The 21,432-nt window shown below is 38.7% G+C and overlaps 1 protein-coding gene across 1 annotated transcript in view; it reads right to left on the bottom strand.

The window, feature by feature from the left end:
- Positions 1 to 5,015: 5,015 nt before the first annotated feature.
- Positions 5,016 to 21,432, bottom strand: part of LOC117288563 (PTB domain-containing engulfment adapter protein 1-like) — a 31,912-nt gene continuing 15,495 nt past the window's right edge. The window contains exons 5-13 of the mRNA XM_033769470.1: positions 18,137 to 18,235; positions 16,508 to 16,645; positions 15,475 to 15,591; positions 14,659 to 14,787; positions 13,149 to 13,404; positions 8,630 to 8,686; positions 7,843 to 7,920; positions 7,058 to 7,203; positions 5,016 to 5,574 (exon numbers count right to left, since the gene is read on the bottom strand). Coding sequence (XP_033625361.1) covers positions 5,488 to 5,574; positions 7,058 to 7,203; positions 7,843 to 7,920; positions 8,630 to 8,686; positions 13,149 to 13,404; positions 14,659 to 14,787; positions 15,475 to 15,591; positions 16,508 to 16,645; positions 18,137 to 18,235 — 1,107 coding nt within the window. The 3' untranslated portion in view covers positions 5,016 to 5,487. The remainder of the gene's footprint in view (positions 5,575 to 7,057; positions 7,204 to 7,842; positions 7,921 to 8,629; positions 8,687 to 13,148; positions 13,405 to 14,658; positions 14,788 to 15,474; positions 15,592 to 16,507; positions 16,646 to 18,136; positions 18,236 to 21,432) is intronic.

Genomic DNA, 21,432 nt, shown 5'->3' with positions numbered 1-21,432 from the left:
AAAATATGTAATGACTTGTGTACAAAAATAGTAAATCCATTAAAACTTTATGAGATATGATACATTAATTTGCACTATAGTATTTACTTGCATCCAAATGATATGGTATTTTATATTATTAGAGGGTATATAAAAGGATATTTCATGTATCTAATGAAGGTTCTAATGGGTAATTATACCCCAGACCTGATACTTTTATAAGGCAACGTAGGCAATTGTTGCCCCTGGTTATTGACTCAGTGCCCCTTGAAATGTTCCAATAGAAATGCACAACTTCCTCATAGAGGTCTTGGTGCCCTTGCTCTATCAAAAACGAAGCATCAGGCCTGCTAGTCTATCGGAAAGGAAAGGCATTTAAAAAGAAAAAGAAAAAATAGAGAAAGTACCCTTTTGTATAACGGGTCTTTTATGAAAGTATAGAATTTCAGAAGATTTTTTTTTAAATAGGCATAGACTGATCTTTATATTAGGGACTTTTCGTTTTCGACGAAGGATGGTTCTGCGACGGTTGTTCAGCTAAACGTTGTCGTTTTCAGCACAACGAAGACTCATCCAAAGTACTGTCGTAGAAATTGAGGGACGACCGTCCTCAAAGCCGACGCATGCGCAGATGACGCCAAATGTCATCTTACCCGTCGCAGAACCATCCTAATAATCCAATTGTGAGTACAAGTATTAATGAAACTTCAAAAATAATGTGAAAAAAACATCAGTCTTTTTCAATTTCAGAAATATTAGACGAGTTACAGTACTAAGGCTAGACAATGAATCAATTTTTTCAAAATATTTCTATGAGTACACAAAACATTTTCTACTACCCCACTCTCACAAGTTATTACAAATTATTCCCTGTATGTATACACAAATTTGGGTGAACAATACCTCTGGTAGAAATCTTTAAAAATTCTCAAGAGGGGCTATTAATATCAAAGAGTTCAAATCAGCAAACTCAATCTTAAACTTTCCAACATAGCAGTTTCCAATTCTATCCAGTCCGCACCAATTAAACTTGCATAAGTTAGCACAAAAGGTCAATAACTAATGGTAATGCACAAATTCATACTATTCAACAATTTATAGATCTATATATAACATCTGTAGAACTAACATTTATAATACAAGTACATTTTTTTATCAAAAGTACATGAAGGTTGGCGCGTAGCAAGGTGTTCTTAAAAGTGGGGTGGCAATTTAGTTAACAATCCTTAGGAGCAGTGGCATTCCGTGTAAAAAACTTAACAACAGTATCAATGAATCACGGCAGTGGTTTGGGAGGGGTATACCACAGGGGGAAACCTTTCTTCAAATATAGCGCAACCAAGACTTAATTGTGGCCATGATGTCAGATGAGTTGGAATAATAGACCTCTTACATTGGCGTCTGACAATGGTCTACATTGTTCAGAATCAAATTGCAAGATATCTGGTTAAATTGCACAAAAAGTGCGACATTAAAACTAAGGGCTAGTTCCAGATTTAGCACGAGCTACTCAGGATGAGTAACTTGTCTTAACTCGAGATAAGACTGGTCTCAACTCTTTGTGAAATCCACCCCGGTGCACTACACAGTAACACACAGAGCAGTTTGACTTCCAAAACGGCGTCACTGAGACTTGTGATGAGTGATGATACCCAATATAGAAAGAACTCATGGCCAAGTTCATGCAATGACTATAGTTTGACTAAGTTAGCCTGAACTCAGGACTTTGCAGGACGACTATTTGGAACTAACCTACTGGGCATGGTTGCATCACTGGTTATCAATAGCATTTTTCTTAGCACAGTGCAAAGTGGGCCAGTTATTAGTCAATCATAACGCACGTTGAGCGGCCAATCGCGTTGAGCGGCCGATCGCGTTGAACATGACATGACATGACTAGAGTTGTATGCACTTCAACTTCTGTGCGTGAGCCCAACCAATGTCCCTAAACTCCCACTACATAACCACGGGTCCTTTCACAAACTTAGTGTTTACGCTACCAAAGTTAGAAGGTTTCATAAAGTAAGAGGTCTACAAGGTACCGAATTGGTCAGTCAAAAAAGGTTGTTTAAAGAATTATCAAAACGTGACTTCCTAACTCAAACATAAAGACAATGAATGGAAAATGAAAGTACAAATTTAGCCTTTTTATAAAACATTTTGATGAAGTTACCACTGCATCATCTAGACCTCACAGCAAACACAGTGGCTATGACAAATGTAAATGTTGCGACATCTAAAACTTACCTTCAATCTCTAATGCTGTCCAAGAAAAAAAGTATTACAAACAATGTACATAAATATACCGGTCACATGACAGGTCACCTGACAAGTAAACTGACTGTCATTATGATGTCAAGTTAGACCACAACAAAAGGTGTGTTTCAGGTAGAAATGATAAGAGCTGAAAGTTATGCTTAGGAAATGGTTTTATAATTTCTTTTTTACAAAATTCATAACAGAAAACAATTAATGAAACACACCGTTTATTTAAAGGCACTGGATACATTTGGTAATTGTCAAAGACCAGTATTCTCACTGTAGTGGAACCAAACAGATGCATAAATCAAACAAATCTGTGAAAATTTAAGCTCAATTGGTCATTGAAGTTGCGAAACGAAAAGCACCCTCGTTGCACAAGTTTGTTTGCTTTCAGATGCCTGAGAAAAGCTTCAGACCTTAGGTCTTTCTCAGATTCAAATATTTCAGTGAGAAATTACCTGTTTCTCAAAAACTACATTACTTCAGAGGGAGTTGTTTCTCACAATGCTTTGTTTCATCAACAGTTCTTCGTTGCTCATTACCAAGTAAGTTTTTATGCTTATATAGATTTTGAATAATTACCAAACGTGTCCAGTGCCTTTATCGCTTACTTCACAGAAAGATACGATTTTACCCCAAACCATGCATAAACATGAAAACAATTTATGCGTTAATAAACAAATGGATGTTAACATTGTGATGAAAGTTATTAGTAAAATAACTTTAACACAAAATGCTGTCGTTCAGAAAGGCTGTCAAAAATTAGATGACGTTTCCTCACTTTTAAACTCCTCTTTACTAGGATATTTTTTTTATCAGCAAGAAAATTACGTTTTTTTGTACAATCAAGAGGCGATAGAATAAGGCACGATAATATTCAAGAGTTCACATCAAGTTGTGTTGCTGCATAATTATAGCAAACAAGGCACATGTCTTTGAAACAAATTATCAAAGAAAATGATTCTTCCCACAAATGGAGAACTTTTGACCTCTGAAAGATCTGAGAGTCATTTAAAGGAACACGCTGCCTTGGATCGGACGAGTTGGTCTATGAAAAGCGTTTGAAACAGTTTGTTATGAAATGCATATGGTTAGAAAGATGTTTTAAAAGTAGAATATAATGATCCACACAAGTATCACTAGAAATTGCATGGTTTTCATTTTACGTCGCGAATTAACACGGTCGGCCATTTATGGGAGTCAAATCGTTGACTCCCATAAATGGACGACTGTGTTTGTCGATGAGGTAAAACGAAAACCACACAATTTCGAGGCATATTTGTGTAGACCATTGTATTCTACAACATCTTTCTAAACATACCGATTTTATAACAAACGGTTATAGAACGTTTTTCAAAGACCAACTCGACCGATCCAAGGCAACGTGTTCCTTTAAAGAACAATGAAACGCAGACAGTATAATGTTTTGTAAGTAAACTCTTGTACAAAATATAGAATAACTTGCAATGTGATAACAATGAGTTAATCATGAATGTGATTGGTCTCTACAAAAGTATTTCATGAACACTATTATAAAAATATAACATGGTTTGAGGGTGGTCGATATTAGCTCCCCAAGGTATTGGAAGTTGACAAACTAGTTCCTGAGGCGAAGCCGAGGGAACTAGTTTGTCAACTTCCGATACCGAGGGGAGGTCATCGACTAGTCACCCGAAATAAACCATGTTATATTTGTGTTACTATACATGTACTTCATACATATTCAGTTACCGGAACATGAGTTTTGAGCGAGAGAAAATGATGACTGTGAAACAAAACGCACATGATTAGTTTGTTCTTGTGTGTTGGATGTTGCTAAGAGAGCGCTGTTCGTGCGTGTATACAAAACAGTGCCACGATCAATAGCGCCCGGGGATGACGTCGTGCAATCGTAGTGCTAATGACAAGTGGAATAGCTCCCAGGGAACTGTTACTTGTCATGCGCATTTACCACTTGCGTGAGTACTCACGTGCGCGCTTGGTAATTAGCAAAATTAACACCTGGCACGTGGTGAATGGACCAATGAGAACTCGACTCTCGGTCATGAGTATGAATGAGGTATAGTAAAATCTTATAGGAAATGTCTTTTAACAAGTCAGTTAGAAAATCTACAATAATTTGATAGCACTCTTGGCGATTTTTTCTTCTTTGTTTGTTTTTGTTATCATGGAGGAAGTCAAACTGGCTAATCCGGGATCCAAAATGCAAACCGAAATGGCTCCACTATCTATATCATTACTGTTGTTGTAAACAAAGAGTGTTGTTGTAAACAACGGGAGTTGTTGTAAACAACGGGTATTGTGGTGGGCTAGTCCAAGAGTTCTGCACGGGACATTCACTAAGTTGAACCCTCTGAAAAGAATTTTAGACAGTTGTTGATTTCAGTGACTTTTTAATTCGAATGTTGGGCATCTGCAAGGAGTATACCCAAAGGTTTTTTCTGTTTTTAGTTGCCATTCAGTTGTTTCAAACAGCTTTTCCTGTCTTAAACAAACAACTAAAGGCCCCGATAACGGAGCATTTCAACCAATAGAATGCGTTCGCTTTGCGCCGTTATAGTTATCGTTATCGTTTTCCTTATCGCTGCGGTGTGACTTGGCCTTTAGTTTGTAGTTTTATCAGGAATGAAGTTGATGATCTTGGCCAGCCGGGTGTCTTTTTCTTCTTTTTTGTTTGCTCAAATGTTTTTTTATAATAAAAACTGAATTTGAATGTTCAGGTTTTTTTTTGGTTTTTTGGGGGTTTTTTTTCAGTTTTTATTTTTATTTGACCAACCCATAAAAAATTTTGAAACAATTCATTTTGTTTTTAAACATTTACTATTCTGAATGGCCTCCAATTCCTTGGGATGATTGTGTACTTAAAAACATTTAGAAAATGGTGCGATGTGTTTAGGACCAAGGGGTGATCTTTTCTTGGACTAGCCCTGATTCATGTGGAATGATATGAAGCATGCATTAACGGTCAACTCCAACAACGAAACGAAGATGATGAAGGAGGAGTCACCTGATGTTGTTCCCATGGCGATGAGGCACATGATGTTGTTGCCATGGTGATGAGGCACATGATGTTGTCGCCATGGTGACGAGGCACATGATGTTGTTGCAATGATGGTTAGGCAGGGGATGTTTTCGCCATGGTGATGATACAGCTGGTGTAGTGACCTTCCTTGGCAAAAAGGCACTTTGCCGTGGTAATGAGGCACTCGGTGTTGTTGCCATGGTGAAGTCCTCATCGCCTCTCGTTTAACAATTACTCAGGTTATTCAACGGGTCCAAGTCGGCCAATGACAGGTCCTCAGTCCCAATGGTCAATCCGTGAGAAAACCCTTCCTAATAGTCGGTGAGATTTCAGACAAAATCACAATCACAATGGGGCATGGCCTCACAAGATTATAAACGAACAAAACCAAGTGGTTTCACAAGGTAATCTAAAAATTCAGATAAACGTAAGTTTGCTGCTCCTGGTGTCAACTCATTTAATGCAATTCCCCCTTCGCTTAAAAAATCCCTTGGCCCCCTACTGCAGCAAGTTTTAAGAAACAGATTCTATTAGGTGGGGCACATGGAGCATGCCCAGATTTCTATCATCCGTTTCAGACAGGCGCTCCAGAGTCGCGCCGAACCAAATTCAGAATTAAGTACATATTAAAAGTTTGACAACTGCAACAGTTAGGAGCGACTTAACACACTAGAAGTCGAAAGATCGACTGTTGCAGTCGCTCAGAATGACTCTGGAGTGACTTGGTTTCAGGCGTCAATCTTGTCATGAGCCGAGCCAATGTAATGTCATGTAAAGTTGGCCTGTCTGAAACCAAAATTTACTTGGGTCGATTTTAAAGTCGTTCCTACTTTATTTGGTTCGTTGTGACTCTTGCGCGGCTGTCTGAAACGTGTATAACCGTGGTCTTTATTGTACATGTCCTTGTGGTTTTAGATCTAGGTAGTGGACACTATTGGTAATTGTCGAAGACTAGACTTCACAGTTGGTGTATCTCAACATATGCATAAAATAACCTGTAAAAATTTGAGCTCAATCGGTCATTGAAGTTGCGAGATAATAATGAAAGAAAAAAACACCCTTGTCACACGAAGTTGTGTGCGTTTACATGGTTGATTTCGAGACCTCAAGTTCTAAACCTGAGGTCTCGAAATCAAACTCTTGGACAATTACTCCTTTCTTGAAAACTACGTCACTTCAGAGGGAGCCGTTTACCGGAATGTTTTATACTACCAACCTCTCTCTATTACTCGTTACCAAGAAAAGTTTTATGCCAATAATTATTTTGAGTAATTACCAATAGAGCCACTGCCTTTAAGATTTGTTTTTTTTATACATTGTATATCTGGCCATTACATTAATTTGGCTGTTCTTACATTTCAATATCTGTTTAATGTTCTTGGTAATTATCTTTTTATATAAATGTTTTGTTTGTAGCTGCTAGGGTGGATTTTACAAAGAGTTGTAAGACTACTCTTATCTTGAGTTGGGATGAGTTAATCAGCCTTACTAAGGACTAGCCTCTATTTTTAATAACTCGTAAACCGACTAGTCCTAAGTAAGGACTTTCCATTGTGAAATTGACCCCTGAGCACCTCTGAAAAAACATCTTTATGCATCTTTTACAACAAATTATGATTTTAGGGGGTTGAACAAAGAATTGATTAGAGTGGGATTCAAACCAACGACCTCCGGATTAACGCCAATTCATCGTTCAACCCCCAAAAAAAAATCATTTAAAAAATTTACCCAGTCAATTTCTCTTGTGGTTTATATTGATATATACAAATAATTATGATAACAATTTTGACCAACCTGTATTTCCCGGTAATTATTGTTTCCTGAATTCTCCAGGTGCGAAAGAGAAGCGTGGAAAGGATTACTGCGAGCGACTCCAGGGGATTGGTTCTGACCGAACGGAGTCTGGCCGAAGGGGTCATTAGAGCGATCTCCAAAGGCATCTTGTAAATAAACAAAATTGAAAAGCGTGTAAACAATTTTGCTACAGCCCTTTTCACACGAAAGAAGAAAAAAAAACAGCATTCCTGGTGAAATGTTCTCACTGGTTGTGAAATGTAACATCATGAGCTTTGTATGAAAGGACTGAACAAAAAATTGAAATGTTCTACATTCCTTGCAAAATTTTCGCAAACATTGTGAAATTTTTTAGTAGGTACCAACCTTCGTCAAACAATGTGTAATTTTCGCAAAGAACCGTGTGCACTCCCTCGTCTGAACAAATCCTTTTTTCTTTTTTTCAGGCAGTCCTTACCAAAGCGGCGTTACCAGCGAATGCAAGCAATACCGCTTTAAAAAGGTGCTTCACGCTAACAATCTAAAAATTAAAACTTCACTTGTTGATAAGTGCCCGTCCTCTCCCCCCCCCCCCATTTTGACACCATCTGGTTGTTTTCCCTTTGTCAATTATTGTTTTCTACATGTATCTCTATGTTCTATAGGCATACCTATCCAGGGCTTGGGATGGACAGTTGGACATGGGAGGTGGGAGGTAGTTATATTGAAAGAAAACTGTCAGTGTTGATGTCCACTTCTTAGCAGTAAATATCCTAGCAAAAAGAGCTACTTTAAGATAACCTTACCTGGCCTAGTCAAAGATGAAGCGCTTGTTGTTAGCCTTCGAGGTCTAGTGGTAGGCGGAGGAGGAGCAAGGCTTGGAACTGTAAAAAAAAAGATCATTATTTTCAACTTTCTATAAAACGCTTTTTTTCTCTATCTTCTGGTGAGTAAAACCTTTTGAAGTAATTCTATAAGCCATTTTGAGATAAGGTTGACACAATACTATGACACTATTATGTTTGGGAACATTGACTGTATACACCCAAACCAAACTGTACGCTCAAAAACGCTATTTATAAAAGAGGAGAACATTTAAAGTTTTGAACACATATAAAGTTAATAGTTTAGTGTGACAAAGCATCATCAATAGACTGAGCAAGTCGGCTACATACTCCATGAGCTGGATTGAGTAGTAAAGCCCGGTTTATACTTCCTGCGAATGCGAAGCCAATTTGACATGAATTTGACGTCTCAACTATTCTTTTCGCAGCGATATTCGCAAGTGAGTTGCACAGAGCTGAACTGCTGGCAAATATTCGTTGCGAATTTTGTGACGTCAACATTCGCTTCGCATTCGCATTCACAGGAAGTATAAACCGGGCTTAACAGGCAGAGTGGTCAGTTTGAGAAGTAACAGGCAGGGTGGTTTGGGGTGGGACGGTTTTGGGTGGTTTGTAGAGTAACAGAACAGGCTGGGCGACTTTGGGCAGTTTTAGGACTAAATGGTTGGTAAAGACGTTTGCTTGAGGGCAAAATTGTCTACATACTTTTTATACATTTTGTTTACATTATAACAGAGTTTATTTTTACCTTGCGGGATTGTTGCCAAACCTTGCGGTCTCGGTCTGCTCTTAACCGATGTACCTGCTGAAATACAAACAGTTCAAATAATAACTTTACATTTAACCGGGTATGGATTAGTGTGTGTGTACACCAAGAAGAATGCTGTAGGAACATTTAATCAAAGTCTTCTCAAACAATCATTAATGTTACACCATGGTAATAGATCGTCAATTTCATGCAGGACTTTTGAGACGCTAGCGGCAGCAGGCATCACGGTCTTTATTTTGCGGCTCTGAGCATGCGCGCACATGCTCAGTATTGCGCGCCTAGGTCTAAGCACGCTCACTACTTGCGATAACTATGAAAAAGGACCGTCCAAAAATCTCCCATTGGTCGAGAACCAATTGATCGAGAACCAAACACATCAGGTGCTGCAATGACACATGTAAATGGCTCAGGAGAACCTGAGTGATGTACTTTGATCAGACCCACCATTTGTTGATTGCACTGCGTACTAGGTAAGTTGATTGACATTCTTGTGCGATGTGTCAACGGGAACAGGGAATATTTCCAGCAACAACTACCATTGTTGTTCACCAATAATGTGATCGCTACTGGCACTGTTCTTCTGCTATTTCAACTGTGCCTATTTAGTCATAATAATGACTACAGGTCGCCCCAATCTTATAGACCGTATCAAATATAATCTTCCATTCAAAACCTGCCCAACAACATGGCGATGTGAGCATGTGTATGGTCGTATGCCTGCGTGTGCCATAGAAATCAAACCAGGACTGCTGCGAGCTGCGTGCTGCGTGCTGCGTGCTGCGTACTGCATGCTTCATTGCGTACGCGTTCATAAGCACATAACGCCTCCCCTACAATATAGCCACTTTCATAGCAAAAAAGTGGTTGTTCGATACAGTCTATTACCGTGGTATAACAAAGCAAGTGCTGCATGCTGTGACAGGGGCAACTGGCATCTTCATACAAAACACCATGTGTACAAAAACACTAAGCCCGTATCACAGTGTGCAACAGTTGTATTATGACTTTGAATAATATTCAGAATATTCAGCCATCATCCATTTCTCCAGTTTTTGTTTTTGTAGTTTTGTGTTGTTCGTACATGTATCTGTCTAGTGTTAACTGTGATTCACGAGGCATTTCAAATAAAGCCTCTCAGTTTGGGTAATTCAAAACACCAACTCCAAATTTGACACAATTCTTAAAGTGAAAAACCATATTGTTTGGATTTGCTCAACTACCATGCAGCTGGTTAAGGAGCTCGCATTTTAAAATAAATCAGCACATTTAGAAGAAGTAAATCAAAAAGTCTGACAGACAAACAAAAAAGGGGTTGGATTAAATACTAGTTAAATAGGAATTGCCAGGGCACTGGACATGTTTGATAAGTACTCAAAATATATATGAGCACAAAAACGTACTTGGTAACAAGCAATAGAGAGCTGTTGATAGTATCAAATACTGTGAGAAACAACTTCCTGTGAAGTAACTTAGTTTTTGAGAAAGAGGTAATCTCTTACTAAAATATTTGAATCTGAGCAAGACCTCAGGCCTGAAGCCTTTCTCAGGCATCAGGCAAGAGTGTTTTTTTTCTTTCATTATTTTCAAGTAACTTCAAGGACAAATTGAGCCAAAAGTTTTCACAGATTTGTTATTTTATGTACATGTTGGGACACACCAAGTGAGAATACTGGTCTTTGACAATTACCAAAGGTATCCAGGGGTGGATTTCACAAACAGTTAAGACTAGTCTTATCTCGAGTTAGGACGAGTTACTCATCCTAACTTAGGACTAGCCATACGTTTTTAAAATCTCCTAAGACTAGTCAGTCATAAGTTAGGACTAGTCCTAACTCTTGTGTGAAATCCACCCCAGTGCCTGGGTTTAAAGGTAGACAGACAAGAAAGGGATAACTTTCCGTATGGCGCCACCACTTTTTCACTAATTTTTTACACAAAAAAGGGATATCTCGTTGAGGTAAATTAGACACTATTTTACTTCATATCGAAATGAAAAAGTGATGGCGCCATACGGAAACTTTTCCGAAGAAAGGCTAACAAAAACAGCAGCAACTAATACTTAACCGGCATCCTCAATAAACGAAGGAAGAGTGGAAGAGCGTGGACGCCGAATACGAATAGGAGAAGCTTGTGGACTACCTTGGGTTAGTAAACACAAACAGAAAAACAACCATGCAAGTACATTGGCTTCAAGAAGGTTAAAGGAACAGTTTGCCTTGGTTCGGACGAGTGGGTCTATCAAAAAGCGTTTGTAACCGTTTGTTATAAAATGCACATGGTTGGAAAGATGTTTATAAAAGTAGAATACAATGATCCACTAAAATTTGCCTCGAAAAGCTGAACTGTTCCTCTTTAAGATGATACCACAATTGCAATGGTTACATGTTGCTGAACTTGGCTACACGAATAACAATGAGGCAAAGTCACAAATCAAATGTGCCAAAATTACCGTTGTCTGTGTATGGTCAATAGGTAATGCTCATTAATCAAACCGATCAAGCTTTTCAGAACCATTAATGGTTTACACAATGATGTGCACAAGTGAGCTCATTGGACACAATAATTTACCCTCATCTCATGAAAAACACCTTGTTTGATGAGTATTTGCAAGACGATATTCTACAGCCGAATGCAGTCCCATACTCGCAGACTCTTGGACCAAATGCCATCTTTCAAGATGCCAACGCTCGCCCCCATCGAGCCCGACTGGTGACTGACTACCTGAGAAATGTTGGGGTGCACCGGATGGATTGGCCCGCTAACAGTCCAGACCTGAATCCCATGGAACATATGTGGGACCAGCTTGGCCTCGCTGTCCGTGCCAGAACCACCAACACAACAACTGTGGCTGAACTAACCAGGTTCCTTAATGAAGAATGGAACGCCATCCCTCATCATCAGCGCATCACAAGACTTGTGTGCAGCATAAGAAGGTGCCAGGCTGTCATCAACGCCTTCGGATCATCCACTCGTTACTGAACTTTTTGTATCAATATAGTGTATTAAGATCAGTAAGTTGTCTTGCTCTATACCAAATTTCTTGTCTCAATAACGTGGATTAAGATCAGGAAGTTTGAATTACAGTGTCAATTTGATTGTTCATACAGTAACACAATAATATTGCTAATTTTGGCACATTTGATTTGTGACTTTGTCTCATTCTCATTAACGTGGTGAAGTCCAGCAACAAGTAATCATTGCAATTTTGGTATAATTTTAAAGAGGAACAGTTCAGCTTTGCAATGATATTTACCATATACACAAAGAGTATTAAATAATAACAAATATACTGGATTGAAAAAAGTTTCCTTACTTTTTGTGAGCAGTTTAGTTAAACAGCTCTATGCAGTTGGTCAAAGGTGTGTGTGTGTGTGCATTGCTGAAATTACTACCATTCACAGGAATGAGAGGTTGCATGCAAAACACTGGTAACTTGGTCCAGTGTTTTGGGGTTTTTTTTAAAAAGAAAAAAACATTGACAGTTTTAGATAAATAGGGTGTTAGTAAAAAAACACGGTGCAAGTGGATTTGGTTAAAAATAATGGCTTATCATAAAAGGAAGAACATTGTTAATTAATTGTTAGTTTAACGTTTTAAGGCATGCTTCTATGAATAATCAACACACTTTCGTACAGCTTTGGGGCCAGGGGCCAATGGGATAAAACCTGCTAGCAGAGTTTTCTGCTCATGGAACATACGGCGTTATTTCCCGTGCAAAGAACAAAGCAATTATGCTCAAGTGTCACAAACGGGATTCAAACCCACACTCTGCTGAACATAAACACCAGAGCTTGAGTCTGGTGCTCTCGACGGTTTGGCCAAGCAACGCCCATGTGACTGCCCTCAAAGTTCCTACTGCACATTAGCTCATTCGTGTAAGCAGCAATGCAAATTAAGTGTGAATGCATAAAATAGCTGTAAAATGTTCTCGATAATTTTATGAAGTACGCCTTTGCTTTTATGCCCCAAAAACCAACTTTTATGCAAAAAAAACCACCTTGCATATGTCAAAAGCGCAAACAGTGCCTTTACTGAGGTCAACAAAAAACCTATCAAAGTCTGAGAGTTGTGCATGTTGCATACACATTAAGCACGTTTACATTGTTTTACCTCATCAATGGCGGTCTACTGGACCCACAGCCCAATTTCATAGAACTGCTTTTAAAAGCAGAAACAATTGCTCAGTATTTTTTTTGCTTTAGTAAAAATGAGCAGGATACCAGTCACAATTTGCACATGTGACAGGGCAGTTTGGCTGGTAATCTAATTCTGGTAAGCATAATTTTGTTGTGCTTATCAACTTTTTATGCTGAAGCAGCTCCAAGAATTTGGGCCCAGGTCTAAAATGACTCACCTCTCCAAAATTAAGTCATTCAGAACAAAATCCATTTACAAACAGAAAGACCACCACTTTAAAGAGACAAACAAAATGAAAATTAGTATTAAAACAAAGCGCTTCATGCAAACAATACAAACAACACAAATTTAACGGCAATACCTGGGCTGCTACTATATGTGGGTGATGCAACGCCATTGGTCGTCCCAGCCATCCCCGATCCATACAGGAATTCAGCCTCGGATGAGATATGTGATGGAGACTGGGCCGGGGGTCCTGTTGTTGCTGCAGCGGCAGTGGGAGGGGATGCGTTTACAGGAATAGCCCCCGAGGTAGGGGGTGTGTTTTGTTGCTGGAAAAGCATACTCTCAAAGCTGCCCGGTGGGGTTAGCTGTGGACTTGAGGAACCCACCAGGTCCTGTCAAACAAGTACAGAAGATTTTTAAAAAGTGTTCACATTTTCTATGGGATTTGAGGCATTGCAAGTTGAGGTATCAGTTCTGCACCTTTACGGATATGTGCGCAGTACAAGTCTTTATCATTATTGTATCAAGGAATATTTGATTTGTGGTAACATCATGCGTATAATATCTACTTGCTGGGATTTAATTGCGTTCTTTTGAGAACTTGTCTTTCTGTGTATTCTACTGCCACTGAGTAAATTTTAGGAATTCGGGAGACTTCTCTACTGCCGCAGAACACATTTTTTAGAGTTCAGGAGACTTCCCAGTTCCAAAAAGAACTGTGCTGCTTGAGCGAATTTGTTTTTGACTCGATGTCATTTACTTTTGTTTATAACATGTTTGCTTACCATTTAAATGTAGTTTTGATATCTGTACACTTCTTCAAATTTTCGATCAGTATACTCTGCTAGTCTTTAGGAGTAAAAAAATGTGAAGAGACAGCACAAGTGATTTCCAAAGGATTTCACTATTAGGGTTTTCGGTAACACCACGTGTGTACTTGGCACCATTTCGGTAACACCATGTGTCTACTTGCCAGGTGGATTTAGTTTTTTTGAGAACTTGTCTTGTTTTATATTTTACTACCGCAAAGTAGATTTTCAGAAAAGAACTGTCGTGCTTATTAACTTCTACCCGGGCGGAAGGTAGAAAATCGGCCAGGTCTAAATGTACTACTTTAGCTTTAGTGGACTTCTCGTTATAAACTTCATTACTGCAGAATGAGTTCTTAGGTCTCAGCAGTTCGTCTAGTTTGCTTGTTCTGTATTCTGGTTGGCTGAAACACGGTCACGTGGGATGAACTAATATTGTCTAGTGATCGGGCGTGCGTGTTTTGCGGTAACTAGAACCTGGACGGGGACTAGTCTTTGAAAATAGTGCCCGGTTACAGCTCCCTCTCTTGACTTGAACCGTGAACAGCAACTACAAAACTTCCTTTCTTTTCCAGATTTCTGTTCTTATTTGACATTTAAGACCGAGCTGTGTTATGAAACACATATTGACTGGCATAATTCGGTAACTAGTGTACATGTACGTCTATTCCCCCTAGGCCCCGTTAGTGACCAGGGAGCGACCTATTTCCCTCGGCCTTCGACCTCGGGAACTAGGTCGCTCTTCTGGTCACTCAAAGTCCCTCGTGGGAATAGACGTACACTAGTTACCTCATTGCCAGTCAATACGCGCATACTAGTCATGGTCAGGATTTTAACCTTAAGTAAAGGAGGTTGGACAGGACTGGAGTTTGACTCGCTGTAGGGTGGTGGCTGATGTCCCCGCAAAGCTTCAAGTTCAACAACCCGCATTCTCAACTTGACGTTTTCCGTCTCCAACTCTTGCACCTGAAACACAGAGATGATGTATTTAAAAACACTGTATACAGTTGGTACTACCGAGTGAGAAAACTTGTTCTCACTTGGTGTATCCCATCAAAACATAGAGCTATATGTATTGACTAGAGCGCTAACACCCGGTTATACACGCACTAAGGTTTTGAAGCCGTGTGGGCACATTCATGTTTATGTACAAACCAGTACAAAAGCATGATAGTGCGATTGTTCTTTTCTGTGTGTCATCGAACCAAAAAGTGCAGCAAATGTGAACGCACAATCTGCTGATGAGCGTACAAACTGCGAGCTTCATGTGCGTCATGTTCAAAAGGCGCGTATACTTTTTGAGTACGTCAATCAGGTAGATCTTACAGTTTCTCGGTGCAGACGCGCACGTAAGCGCACACGTCGAATGAATTTTGCTGAATTTGAACAATGAACATGTGGACTCATTTCTGCACCGCACACAGCTCTCGCGCCCAACCAAATAGATTGGGAGCGACTCTAGGTTGACCAAAAGAAATTGTGGGTCCAGAAGGACCTTTTCGACTTCAATTGGTCCACTCGCTCCTATCTGCTTTAATGTCGAACTTTGCATGAACTTAATTCAGATCTTCGATTTGGAGCGACTTTGGCGCGCCTAACAAAGGCGCGCCTGACTGAAACGGGTGTAACAGAACCCCGATTTCTATAAACTACCTTTTTCTGAAGTGAGAGCAGTTGTTTCTGCGTTCCCATCTCCTTGCCAGATGTTTGCATGAACTGCTGATAAGCCAAGTCAAAGGCCTGGCCTACAGTTAAAGTTATTTCCTCAGCCTGAAAAGAAAGGAAAGAGTAAGAGAAGAAGACCAATCACTGAAAGTTTTTAATAATATTAATAAACAGTATTTATATGTTGGATTTGATTGATTACATGGTGAGGTATCAATCTATATTATTTGTATATAGGATTTGAGGCATTGCATGGTGAGGTATCAATGTATGTTTGGTTTGCGGTAACACCATGTGTGTATCTACTTGCCAGGTAGAGTTTGTTCTTGGAGAACTGTCTTCCTTTATTCTACTGCCGCGGAGTAGATAATCGGGGGTTCGGGAGACTTCTCAGTTCTGAAATGAGGAGACTTCTCAGTTCTGAAAAGAACTGTCCTGCTTTTAACTATTACCAGGGCGGATGGTATAGAAATAGGCTGGGACTACTACTTTAGCTTAAAAGATCGCATTTAACTGTACTGCAGAGGAGTCAGTTCTTGAATTGGTCTCATTGTTTCGACTAGCTTGCTCTAGTTATCGTCAGGAGACTGTATCTGTATTTGGTTGACGGTAACAACATGTGTTTATCTACCTGCTGTTCCTTTTGTTGTCACCTTCCACCCCTCACTCCCTCCCATTCGTAAAATAACCAGTTCTAAACATCATATTCTTCACACATCAGATCGACTTCAACGTGCTGTGCAGGAAGAACCCATAGTTGCCTACAGACGCCCACCAAGTCTCAGGGATCTCATTGTCCGAGCAGAAGTCCCTCCCATTAATGATGATGTTAATCCCCCTCTACCACCACTAATCACATAAAGCGGAGACTGGTGGTCATAAGCGCGGAATTCGGCGGTAAGCAGAGCCATGAAAGTGGGCCCTGATTTTCAGGCTAACATTAAACATACCCCTGGGAAGATATCAATAGAGGGCAGTATAGAAGTACATAAACAAAGGGCACTTGGTCTATGATACTTACACATTTCTCACTGTCAATGACAAAGCAGACGTTCTTGTTTGAAACCTCCTCCTTACAAACGAAGGCACAGATTCTCTTGTCTTGCTTATCGTCAGCGCAGTAAGAAATCCGATGCAGGGGGAAGGTGTGAAGTCGAGTCTAAAACACAGAATATACAAATGAACAAATTAGAAAAACAACAAAGTTAAAAACCAAAGCAAGAACTCAAGTCAAAGATATTTGATGAATGTGTGAAGTCAAGTCTAAAACACAGAATATACAAATGAACAAATTAGAAAAACAACAAAGTTAAAAACCAAAGCAAGAACTCAAGTCAAAGATATTTGATGCAGGGGGAATGTGTGAAGTCAAGTCTAAAACACAGAATATACAAATGAACAAATCAGAAAAAACAACAAAGTTTAAAACCAAAGCAAGAACTCAAATCAAAGAAATCCGATGCAGGGGGGAATGTGTGAAGTCGAGTCTAAAACACAGAATATACAAATGAACAAATTATTAGAAAAGAAAAACATCAAGAGAGACGAAACAGTTTAAAACCAAAGCAGGAACTCAAGTCTGACAAGTCAAAATATTTGGGGCTGAAGAGAAACACTTAGAGCGGGATTTAACTTATGTTGGTCCTCATCTCTACCAACTGAGCTATCTAGCCAAAATGTTGGTGGTCACCCTGCTGTGTAAGTATCTTAGTTTGGGGGTGCCAGTCAGAAGTCATTCGACCTGTAACTGCCGTGTAGCCAGGGATCACACCTAGTACGCTGTGTTCTTGACGTAGTGGCGCTTTACAAATGCCTTATACATACGTATAGTATGCATGTAAGTTTACGATACAACTTTGAAAGTGGCAGCAGAGGGATCACCTTAAAGGCACTGTTCACGTTTGGTAATTGTCAAAGACCAGTGTTCTCACTTGGTGTATCCCATCATAACCATAAAATAACACACCTGTGAAAATTTGGGCTCAATCAGTCATCGAACTTAAGAGAAAATGATGAAAGTAAAAACACCCTTGCTGGACGAATTTGTGTGCTTTCAGATAGGAATCAAAGACTTCTAGCTAGAAGACTTTTATTATTTTAGTGACAAATTACCTCTTTCTCAAAAACTACGTTACTTAAGAGGGAGTCGTTTTCCACAATGTTTTATACTATCAACAGCTCTCCATTGCTTGTTACCAAGTCAGTTTTTAAGTTAATGTTTGTTTTGAGTAATTACCAAACATGTACTACCTTTCCTGTAAGGGGATGTAACTTTGTGGTTTCACCGATTTTGTCAAAATCTTTTTTCTTCGAACCAGAGGAAAATTTATGAAAAAGTTTTAAAACCTGCCCAAATACATTTTTGTAAATTTACTACCCAGATTGGTAATGCCCACTTGGCTGGGTATATATCTTGTGTACATGTATGTGCCAGTGTGCTGCTTTCACTAGAACAGGGGTGGATTTCACAAAGAGTTAGGACTAGTCTTATTTTGAGTTAGGACCAGTTACTCGTCCTAACTTAGGACTATCAATGCAATTTGTATATCTCCTAATACACCTAGACACCCATAGCAACACAATGCAAATATCGTGTCCCCGAGACAATTACTTCCCGCTATATCTGCGAAATGCGGGAAATATTTATTACCTTGGTTTGTCTGTCTTGGATTGCTACTCCCATTGTTGAGATGGTCAGCTCCACCTTGGCAGGTTTCTCTCCATCAGCTCTCTTCAGTTGTCTGTTAAACTAAAACCAAAAGAACAAAAGAAATATGTCGTTAATTAAATTATTTACAAACATTTAAACTTTTGTTTTAAAAGCACTGGACACGATTTGGTAATTGTCAAAGACCTGCCGTCAGTTTCACAAACTCTTTCTAACTTAGGATTAATCTTAGGACGAGTCCCAACCCTGCACTGTAGCATGTAAACCTTAAGATTAATCCTCAGTTAGGATGAATTACTCAGGACGAGTTACTCATCCTAACTCGAAATAAGACAAGTTTTGACTCTTTGTGAAATCGGCGGTAGGATTCTTACTTGGTGTATCTCAACATATGTGTAAAATAATAAAACTGTGAACATTTAGGCTCAATAGGTCATCAAAGTTGCAAGAAAATAATGACAGAGAAACACCCTTGTTGCACAAATTGGTGTGCTTTCAGATGCTTAAGGAAGGCTTCAGATTTTTTCAGATTCAAATATTTTATGTGAAAACTACGGTACTTCAGACAGAGAGTCTTTTCTCAAAATGTTTGACACTAGCAACAGCTCTCCATTGCTTGTTACCAAGTAAGTTTTTATGGTCATTATATATTTTGAGTAATTACCAAACTTGTACAAGAAATATGTACCCAAGGGGTTGTTGTGTGATCGATATCAACATTTAGGTACACACTTTGGGCCTGCCTATAAAACAGACACAAAAATTAGACCAAGGAAATGTTCAAGGAACTAATACATACCAAGAATAAAAAAACATTAACAAATTAGACACCCAGCGAATCCGAAACTCTACTTTTACAAATAATAGGGATGTGTGCAATGCCTTTAACTTCTCAGAAAAATTCCTCTGCAACAACATTTCAAAAAAAGGTAAACCAATATCTCTGACAACATGAGTGTTTGTCCAAAGAGTACATGTATGGTTCATCAACGCAGAGATATAACTACAAGAATATGTTTCTCAATAAACAACAAAGACAAAGATTTGTTTTCCAAAAAAGAAATTCACAACATACACTCTGTTTGATAATATAGTCATGTTATGAGGATGTACATGTACACTGTCCGTGCATCAATTTGGGTACATCAATTTTGGTTTTTACCTATACATACACCGATGTATGTTAGCACTGTATACTCAGTACTTTCCCAAGTCCCGTGAAAAAAAGTATCACAGGCATGTAGTTTTGAACATTTTGCTACTATAAAATTATTTGTGCAGGCCTAGAATTTTATGTTAAAGAGAGCATGGCCATTTTCATTTTGCAAAGGGCATTTTCATTTGAAAGTACATGTATGTACAGGAAACATGTGAAGGGGCACAATGAGAAGTCCAGTACAACATAGGCCATGCCCTATGTGGCCTCCACTTAATAATTTCAGGTCAGGTTGTTCCAATTTGAGAGATGGTTACAATACACGTCATCGACCCCCATCTTTGATGTGTACACGCTGCGCGTGACTCTCAGCCAGTAGCTCTTCACGCAGGCACAATCTGATGACACCTATTGCAATCCATCTATTTTATAAGAAATGTTTCATAAAAAAAAAACATTTTCACAAGTCTCTTAAATTTAAGGTTTCATCTTTGAACCCCCCCCCCCCTCTCAACTTGGTGAAAATAAAGGCATTATCTGTGAAGCCACAACATTATTTTTACAAACTTAAGGTTTTGATTTGTACAAACATTACTCTGATTGAAAATCTGTGAATTTGTGTGAAATTTCAATGACATGTTCAAACTTTTTGTGTAAACTTTAGACTTCTGTATCTGTAAGTGATGTTGATTTTAGACTTTGAGTTTTGACTTGTTTTCAGGGTGTTATTACCAGTACAAATTGACACGTTTTAGGGCTACATGCATGAACAGTAATCTTTGTACACCAATAAACAGAACTTTGTGCCACTTATGTGCGAACTTTTGTTTAAACCATCCCCTTGTCAAACACTGTATCAGGGACATAAGTATTTGGTTGATAAAAGTTGTATACCAAAACAAATCAATGCATGAACAGCAGTCTTTGTACACCAACAAACATTTTAGAGTTTTGTGCCACTTGTGTGTGGACTTTGTTAATAACTTGTTTGTCAAGTTATTAAAGCCATTGGACACTTTCAGTAAACAGTATTGTCCAAGGCCCACACTTCGTTTATCATATAAAATAACAAACCTGTGAAAATTTAGGCTCACCCGGTCATCGGAGTCGAGAGAAAATAACGGGAAAACCCATCCTTGTTTCCGCACGTTTCACCCTGTCATGACGTGTGTTTAAAATAAATCCATAATTCTCGATATCGAGAATTGATACATGTTTTAATGTTTTCTCGAAAAGTAAAGCATTTCATCGAACAATATTTCAAGAGAAGTCTTTCACCATTACCTTCTGTAAACCCTGTAAGTTGTTTGTAAATCTGTAAACTTTTATTTATTTTTCTGTTCCGAAAGTGTCCAATGGCTTTAAATCATCCCCTTAAAGGATTTGGGTACTTTTTCAAAATGCCCATAGATTTACATTCAACTTACAGGGTATGAAGATAATGATAATGGAAAGCTTCCCTTCAAATATTACTAACTGAGGTGCTGTAGTTTTTGAGAAATGAGTAAAACAATGTCATGAAAATACGTTTGTAAATGATTAAAATAATTTTCGTCTCATGAGACGAAAATTATTTTCATGACATTGTTTTACTCATTTCCCCAAAACTACAGCACCTCAGCACGTAATATTTTCAGGGAAGCTTTCTACTATCATTATCTTCAAACTGTGTAAGTTTAGTGTAAATCTGTGGACATTGTGTTTTTTGTCCTACAAAAGTTACATAGACCCTTTAACAAACAATGTACAAGGGACCTAAATATCTGGTTGATGAAACTTGTTTGATACACAAACTTTGTTTGCATTTTTTTTTCTTTTTACAAAACAGTTCCGAATGAGAAATACTAAAATAATTATTACAGAGTTGTTTTCTTTCTAACAAAACAGTTGCTGGCATAATCCACCATAACAAAAGCTGACAAGCCTGTTTGGGATCGATCGTTAGAGTAGGGTTTAGAAAGTGCATTTTAAACAAATACGTGCATTAAATATTTGAATAAGTGGTATGACATAGAATATAACTACATCACAGGCACACACAGCAGTGGGTTAACGTATTGTCAAGAAAAACAAACAAACAAACAAATAAACAAACACACAAAATAAAAAATACCAGCTAGTT

The sequence above is a fragment of the Asterias rubens genome, chromosome 3 (genome assembly GCF_902459465.1).
Source record: "Asterias rubens chromosome 3, eAstRub1.3, whole genome shotgun sequence".
Lineage (NCBI taxonomy): Eukaryota > Metazoa > Echinodermata > Asteroidea > Forcipulatida > Asteriidae > Asterias > Asterias rubens.
This window is presented reverse-complemented; position numbering and strand designations above follow the sequence as displayed.